At 35.0% G+C, this 9,040-nt stretch overlaps 1 protein-coding gene across 1 annotated transcript; it reads left to right on the top strand.

Annotated features, from left to right (window-relative positions):
* Positions 1-4,548: 4,548 nt before the first annotated feature.
* Positions 4,549-6,879, top strand: LOC132149877 (interleukin-4 receptor subunit alpha-like). The gene is made up of 6 exons (XM_059559202.1): positions 4,549-4,722; positions 4,883-5,037; positions 5,142-5,298; positions 5,388-5,481; positions 5,600-5,666; positions 5,746-6,879. The coding sequence occupies exons 1-6, from the start codon at positions 4,629-4,631 to the stop codon at positions 6,109-6,111; spliced, it is 933 nt and encodes a 310-aa protein (XP_059415185.1). The 5' UTR covers positions 4,549-4,628; the 3' UTR covers positions 6,112-6,879.
* Positions 6,880-9,040: the final 2,161 nt, after the last annotated feature.

Below are 9,040 nucleotides of genomic sequence, written 5' to 3'. Positions count from 1 at the left end.
AACGCTAACATAGTGGCGCCGCACACAACAGCGATTAAGTGCACGTACTGAGATGGGAGAGGTACATATCAATTCGTCTAAGTTGAGGGAAGAACATAGTGAAATATGGAAAAATGGTGGCATTTTCCCTTAAAGATTCCTAAATGCAACGACTTTTGAAAGGCCAAATAAAGTGCTTTTGCCTAGATACACACAGACATGGCTGCTTCAACACTAACTGCCGTTACTGAGAGCTCGCTTTCTTTCTTTGTGTGAACATTTGGGCGGCATTACACAAATATTTCCATATAGTAATGTAGATATGTGTGGGTGTGTTTTAATGAGGTGTTTTAGGAAGGCGTGGACAAGTCTTGACTTTGACAAAGTATATCTCTTTGGATTTGAGACTTTAGTCTTTGAAACTTTACAGATCTTCTTCATGCACCAAGAGAAAGGAAAAATAGAAATCGCATCATACACTCTTAAATCAGATGTGTTAAAAAACAACACAACCTGTGTTATATCTTAACACACCTGTGTGTCTAGTTAAGGACAACACATGTTGTGTTACTTTTAACTCAACCAGTGTGTTATTCTTCTTAACACAGGGAGTGTGTTCAAATATTTAACGCACTAATGTGTCATAAATCACACAATTTGTGTCATATATGTGCTATTTGACCAGTTATAATGAACGCAAAGCAAAAAAGCTTTTTTTTATTTATTTAAAACTTAACTGCTACATTTTCACAAAGTCAACATCCACATGTCATTTGAATTTCATAAAGACATTTTTAAACAATTTTATATCTCGGATTTACAAAAAGGTTTTCTTTGTAGGAAATCATGTGAAGGTTTTACATCAGCGGCATTTCTCAAATGAATCACTTTCCCAGGAAACATTTTTCCAAACTCAGTGTCAAGCTACAACACGGGACTACATACTTACAACACTACTGGGTTTCCTCAGTATGTTCACAAAATATTTTCGAGTCAAGTTTATGCAGTTTTAACTTCAGAGAGGCATTGTGGGCCATTCCAGGTTATGAATAACAGTAAAAAAAGAAAAAAAAAGAACAAAAACCTTTACGGCAGTATTATGATTTTGATTAAACTGAATGGAGAAAGATAAGTGGTATGGCTTGATTTTAGTGCACCTTAATCTCTAGATTGCAGCAAACTGATGGTTGGAGGGGTGTGGTTAAAAGATGTTTAAAGGATAATGTAAGAGTAAAAAAAGTAAAAAAACAAAGTAAAAAAGAAAAAAAAAAAACATTTTGAACTCATGTGGACTGAATATCTACCAGCCATGTCCCTTATTTGCTGACAAGTCTATACTTACCTAGCTATAAGGAAAAGCCATGCAAAACAAAAGTCCTTACCAAGTGTGGCATGTTTAAAGGATATTGTCCAAAAATCTCTTTTACTGTTGGGGACTTGTTTGCGACCCATAACCTGCGATTACTGTATGTTTTCTCCATGCCCAATTTGATGGTATTGAGGTTTTCTGGAGATGGTACCTCCAAAGTGATAGACACACCAGAGGAATCACTGAATCGACTACGTTTAGTAGCAACACTGATCATCATGAAGTTTCCTCCGTAGATTTCGAAGTCTCATCTCAATAAGTCTACTGTGGGAGACATGGACACTGTGGGTCATAGAAATGTTCCTGAATGAAAGGCGGAGGATAACAATTGTAACTTTTACAAGAACCCATGATGTGTGACAAGCAAACCAGCAGAGTGGATGTACTTTTGGTGTTATTGTAATTGTAATATTGGTAATAAAAAAAATAAAAACCTAGTCACTAAATTTTAAAATTGATTTGTAACCTGTTAACTAATTAACATACCACACTTACTATTCCAATTTGCATTTATTTAAAGTAGGCTCGATGGGTTTTAATAAGTGCAACTTACAAATCCTTCATTCTCTTCTCCCATTTTGATCTTCAGAGAAGGAAACAGTGTTACCACCATTTCTGCCAACATCCGTTTCTCTTCATTACAAGGGTAACTATAAGCAAAACATAGACAAAACATGGAAGAACTACCCAATTCGACTCGTGCATAATACATTAAAATAAAATACAGGAACCAAATTCAGTTCAAATTATTAAAAATAAGTGTGTTTTCAAAGTATTCAACTTTATAAGTTATCACATTCACAGCTGTTTTAGTTAATTTCTCAACTGTAAACTTACAATCCACTTTGTGGACTCCTATGGACTCGGAGTCCAAGGAGCTTTGACAAGGAGCTTTCTTGATGTCTCTGAAAGCATTCCTGAAGCTTCATAATCCTTATATATATACTCGAACCTTTGCTTTCAATTAGTGCTCGCATTGTGTCCACATCAATTATATTACGTTGATGCTGGAAATATAAAAAGCACAAAGTAGTTCTTATTAGATGAGTTAGTGATTCAATTACTCAAAGTCACTTATATTGCTCCAGAATGAATCACCAGTTTTGAAAAGAACTGATGAATGATTCACACACTCATAAAGACTCACTCACACCTTTTTTTTATAGGTGTTAAAAAAAGGTTCTGCGTCCTAAACATATTACATTTTATCCAAATATATTTGCTGATATTTATTAAATTAATTTATTGAAAACAAGACTATTAGTTTCTGTGGAATGTGCAAACAAATTCAAACAGAGTGATAAAAATATTGAAAAGAGTGCTGTTATTTCAGCACTCAGTTATATATACAAACCTTCTGATGACTACTTGGACCAGCTTCATGTGTGTTCTTTGGTGCAACCTTCGAGAAAAAAAAGGCAGTTAAAATATGTTCATTTTCAATGAAAATGGTACTTCATATTGCTTTTACTATTTCTGCCATATATTATGGTAAAACATATTACAAGTAACATTAGTGTGGTAGTACGCGGTTCCGAATTCCGAATCGGTTTGCCTCGTATTACAATGCACTCTTGAATTTTTTTTTCTTTTAAGAGAAATGCCAAAATCCCGGGGGAGCGCGAGACCCAGAGCACTCCAGGATCTGCGCTTCTCTTAAAAGGATGTTGAAAACATGTATGAGGACAACACGTATTGTGTTACTTTTAACTCAACAGTGTGTTATTCCTGCTAATTTTCTACACACCAATGTGTTATCATTACACAATTTGTGTCAATTACGTACATGAAATTACACAAACTGTGTTAAAATAGTCAAATGAACACATCCTTTTTGAAATGGAGACGTACTCGAATGTCAAAGTCAATCAAATTTTTACCGTTAATATTACCTTGATAAATCATGTTATTGTTTAAGGGCATTTAACTAAACATCAATACATTATGTTTTTTATTGAAAGAGATGCGACAGATAACAATGAAAGTGGTACCACTTTGTCAATCATGTCATTTGCAACAAATCAAACAAAGAAAAACAAAACTCGTTAAAAACAAGTTCTCTCCAGAGAATGAGGGACCAAAAATCATTTTTGAAGTAACTTAACGTTACTAACGTTAATATCAGACGCGGTTGCTGCCTTGTTCAACACTGCCTCTCGCGTCAACGGAAAATACCTGCAGAGAGTAGAGGTCGCTAACTAAATCTACATTTGACCGTCTAAAAAAATTATAATAAAATACATTTGAAAATTTATATTTTACAATTTCTAATAAAAAATAAACCGAAATACCTGATGTGTGCATCCAAGTCATCCACCATCGATGGAAAAAGAGGTGCGAACTTGCTTCTTGAGGTGCGGAGTGACGTTGCAGCAATGTGATTGGATGATAGTAATTAACACATATTGTGTTGCACACACTGTGTTGTTTCTCTCTCTCTTTCGCTTTTTTTTACACATGATCAACTTAAAATTACACAGAATGTGTTAAAATAGCCATAACACAAAAAATGTGTTATTAATTAACATCCTTTTTGAGAGTGTATGTCCCCTTTAATACTTATTTTTACTGCTGTTATTTAATAGATTGAACGAAACCCCGCCTTCTAAACAAAAGAGCCAATCGATAATCGGTAAAATCAGTGCATCACTGCAACTGCCGTTAGAAGTCCTGGTTGCTATAGAAACAGTCAACTCTGAGAAATGCGCCTAGGACTGCACATGTGCACTGGCTGATCTAGCCTGAAAAATATGCCTTTTTAACACCATTTGTGTAAAATAAACAACATTAATGATAAAGTTAGATTTCATTGATGATTTCAAATAATAAATTTAATCGTAAGCTTAGTGAAGACTTTTGGAGAATTTGATGTTTCCCCATTCAAAGTGAAAGGAGCTGCACTTAAATGCCTGAGGGGCGTTTCAAAGATGTCCGCCTAGTGACATGACTTGCCTTAAAGGGACTTTGATCTCACCTAGTCTTTTATTTTCCAATCACTGTAGAGCCCACAGAGGAGGACTTGAAGTGTTTTAATGACTATGAGAAAGAGATGAAATGCAGTCTCTCCACTGACCGACTCAAAAGCTGCTCTGGATACAAGCTCAACATCACCCATAATATGTGAGTGTTTGTTCAGGCCTGTAGTTCCTCTATAACTGAATGCATTGTTGTTCATTTAGCAATCAGTTGACATAAATATCTCTTAAATTGCAGGTTTCAAAATAAACCATGTATCTTTGAGAGAAGTAATCTCAGTGACAAATGTGAGTGCAAAATTAAAATGGAAGAGTTTGTCAGAGCAGAGATCTACACTGCTACACTTCTGGAAGGAACATATGTTTTATTAAACAAAACATTAAAGACTGAAGACTTCAGTGAGTATAAATGTTGTATACAAGTTATTGTTAATCCCTTTCTATTAGATTTGTAGAATTCACATGATTTTTTTGTTCTAAATTTATGATTTTAAGAAGTTAAAAAGTTTAATCCGATCTTATCTCGCATATTTGCATATGTGTTTGTCGTTTTCTGTAGTCAAACCGAAAACTCCAGTCTTATCAGTGCAGAAGACTGAAAATGGAAACTTTAATGTAACTTGGGATGACCAGTATAAAATAAGTGATTTAAAAAATTTCTTGGAATCCTTGACAATAAACCTGACCTATGGCATCAAAGGAGGACTTGAAAAGGTAAGGAAGATGATATATGTTAAATAGATAACATGAACCCTAATACACATATTCACACATTCATTTTTTATAAAGAACTAAAAAGAAAAACGTTGTTCATACAGATATCCAAGACGGTGCAGAACACTGTGGGATCCTTTGAAATTGTGGGCAAAAATCTCCAGCCAAATACCGACTACGTTCTGACAGCAACAATAAGCACAGGCTATAATGATCATAGTGTATCTAGTGACCAGAGCGCACCAGTTGAGTTCACCGCACGTAAGTCTATCTGTATTTGTCTCAAAGTCATTATTGCGTCTGTGTTAATAGTCTTTGATAATCCAGATCAATTTATACATGTTCTACAGCCTCATCCCCAAATGAAAAGGCCAAAATGGTGATTCCAACTCTCTGTCTTGGTTTAATCATCATCATTTTTGTTATCTTCTACTGTATTTTGAGGTGAGTTGTCTGTTTTGTGTTTTTCCATCATTCGATAACAAAACTTCTTACATTTTTATTATTCCTTCACACATCCTTGACAAATTCAGTTCTTACACACTTTATTTCTTCATTACAGAATGAAGATGAATTGGTGGGACAAAATCCCCAAGCCAAATATAGATGCCAATCTTGGAGAGGAGAAGGTGGGAGAAAAATCCTACCAAAACAAATATTGATAATATGGGTCAAAATACATCTTATTTTTTCTCTCATATTTAACAGGGTCATATTTTGCCTCCATCTGTTATGAAGTTCTCCCAAATCCATGCAGAGATCCCAACACTGGACCTTCATGAGGATATGAAATTGAATCAGTGCATCAGTGTTTCGGAAAAGGGAAATGATGCAGATGTCTGTTTGAGTCTTTCAAATGATGTTGATGCTGATGAGAAGTGTATCATGAACAATCTCATTGCCTTCACAAATCCACTCTATCCTACTCTTATTCTGGATGATGGCAGTGTCACACCAACTGATGAAGGATATCAGGCTTTTCAAGGCTTAACAAAGAGCACAGAAGGACAGTTGAGCTCGAGCGTCAGTACTGAACAAGCACTAAATGCATCTGGAGCTTTGAAATTCCCCTAGAGCACCGGCCAAGAACCCACATCTGTCCAGCAGAGTTCTTTGCATTTCTCACCAAGTATTCAAATAGACAGTTCGTATCAGTGTGTTTAACTGTGCTCTAAAAGCAAATGATATATATATATATATTTGGTAATTTTTGGTTGTTCCATTTTGAGTGGAATACGTTGAACAATTCAGACCAGCAAGAGCAATAAGAGCTCTTTTAAAATAGATATTTTAAATACTAATTCTTTCTTTAGACTCCAAAACCTTGAATTTGAAAGTTACATTTTGAACAGTAAGAGGTTTGTTGGTATCTCATGTATATATAGAGTCAGTTAGTTAGTTAGAAATGCCTCCAGTCTCACTTAATAGCTGTTAGATTATTTCATGATCTCTGTCACGTATTAATGTGAGTTTGCCTCCTCCTCCCTTCTTACTCGTCCTCTTCTACAGGTGTTTCCTGTTTTTCCTACATATGATGTGTTTCTTCTTTTCTTTGTCTTCTTTGATCCTTCTCCTTGTCTCCCTCCTCTCATCTGTGTTTTCTCTCTCTATGCTTTAGTCTTGTCTCTTTACCCAAATGTATACGCGCACGCGCGGATGATACCTAAAGGTGAATGGGTGAAGATTGGTGGGGGGACCTTTTAGGCCCAGGTTGATGAGTTTAGTCTAACCTTTGCATAAAGTTGAAAGGCTCAGTGCCAGTATTATTCCTTGTATGTCCAGTTATTCCTGATCACATGTATGTTATATATAACTTGTTGTTTTGGCTTATATCCAACACATACAGTACAGACCAAAAGTTTGGACACACCTTCTCATTCAAAGAGTTTTCTTTATTTTCATGACTATGAAAATTGTAGAGTCACACTGAAGGCATCAAGGGCTATTTGACCAAGAAGGAGAGTGATGGGGTGCTGCGCCAGATGACCTGGCCTCCACAGTCACCGGACCTGAACCCAATCGAGATGGTTTAGGGGTGAGCTGGACCAAAGACAGAAGGCAAAAAGGCCAACAAGTGCTAAGCATCTCTCGGGGAACTCCTTCAAGACTGTTGGAAGACCATTTCAGGTGACTACCTCTTGAAGCTCATCAAGAGAATGCCAAGAGTGTGCAAAGCAGTAATCAAAGCAAACGGTGGCTACTTTGAAGAACCTAGAATATGACATATTTTCAGCTGTTTCACACTTTTTTGTTATGTATATAATTCCACATGTGTTAATTCATAGTTTTGATGCCTTCAGTGTGAATCTACATAGTCTCACAGTCATGAAAATAAAGAAAACTCTTTGAATGAGAAGGTGTGTCCAAACTTCTGGCCTGTACTGTATGTAATCCATATCTCATTGGTCGAAAAAGATCATACCACCTTTTTTTTCCTATATAAACTCTGTGTATAACAATAAAGATTTGAAGTGAAGGTATACTCAGAACTTGTGTCTGTTGTGCCTTTTCTTCCCACGGCCGTGAACACTTCTGAAGGACTGAGAAAACTTTTGGGGCGAAGACATAGAACGGGACCATTTTGACACTTTACCAAATTTAACAATAGCTATTATTGAAATTCGTATGATAGCTGCAGTGGCCCTGAAAAACAATAGATGTTTAAATTCATAGGCATCAAAATGTAAGTCGAAGAAAGAAAAAAAGTACTGGAAATCCCATGATTTTATTGATATTTTGATGATTTTCTTTCCTCACAAATTGCTTCCTTTTCACACTAAGCCAAGCACGAAAACTAGAATGTGGACAGATAAAAGATTTAGTAAATGTAATATACTACATATTGATGATCAGTGAAAAGGTAATTGTAAAGGAAAATATATAGATATGAACATGTTTAATTTATACGATATGTACACATTATAATACCAATAATAATAATTCTTTATTGAAATGCATTGAAACATGAAATAAAACCCAGAAGGTTAGAACATTTCATATTGATTGTCAATTACAAATGCAAAAATCAAATGTCACAATGAGGATTAAATCTGAACACAAATATTTACAATATGATACATAAATTATTCTAATCTAATGGAATGTAGCTAGTGTGTAGCAGGGGTGTAGTACAAATTTAAATTACACATTAAAACATACCAAATGCATACCAAATGAACTACATCATGTATTATGCATAACAAGATATTTGTGTAATGTTAAGTGCATTTTATGCAATGTAAAATGTAATGTAAAGCTTTCTTCAATTATTATTTTGCTTTCTTATATGCAATTGAATCTTACAAAAGGTCATGCCTAGAGAGCTGTTGTTTCAAATAAACACTGGTTAACAACAAACAGCACTTTTGTGATTTGTGATGTATGACCACATTATATAGCCTAGAAGACTTGTGTCTTCAAGACACTTGTCATGAAGACGAGCTTTGTGTAAACATTATTTAAACCCGTCTTGTGACAGAGTCCTCATTACATCACTGTCTGGCTGTCTAATACTTTCAATATCTGAATAAGCTTAACTGGTATGATTTTAACAACTTTAAAATGGTTCACAATCAAGAACACAGAGTGTATATAGAGTATCATTTTAGCCTTTTAGAGTTGAAGATCCTAATAAAATCCTACAATTATTTAGCAGGACCCTGAGAGAAATGCTTTCTTAACTGAAATGATACAGCTCCACTTTGTGTAGACAATTACATTTTCTTCTATATATAAGAAAAGAGACTTCTTTCAAAAATATGGTACACCTTAATGATTCCAAACTAATGAGTAGAAGTTATATGGTGTATAATGGTGTACATTTATTTCAGTTTAGAGGTCAATTACTGAGCGATAATCTGACTGTCACCAACATCCTTTTACACAAGGTGCAGTATTTTTTCCTCATTGTGTATTTGTTTAGCACATAATGCATATAAAGAAATGGATAATACTTCATAAAAATCAGTTTAAAATCTCACACAAGAATAAGGCTCCAGTCATA

This window comes from Carassius carassius, chromosome 1, assembly GCF_963082965.1.
Source record: "Carassius carassius chromosome 1, fCarCar2.1, whole genome shotgun sequence".
NCBI classification, from domain to species: Eukaryota; Metazoa; Chordata; class Actinopteri; order Cypriniformes; family Cyprinidae; genus Carassius; species Carassius carassius.
This window is presented reverse-complemented; position numbering and strand designations above follow the sequence as displayed.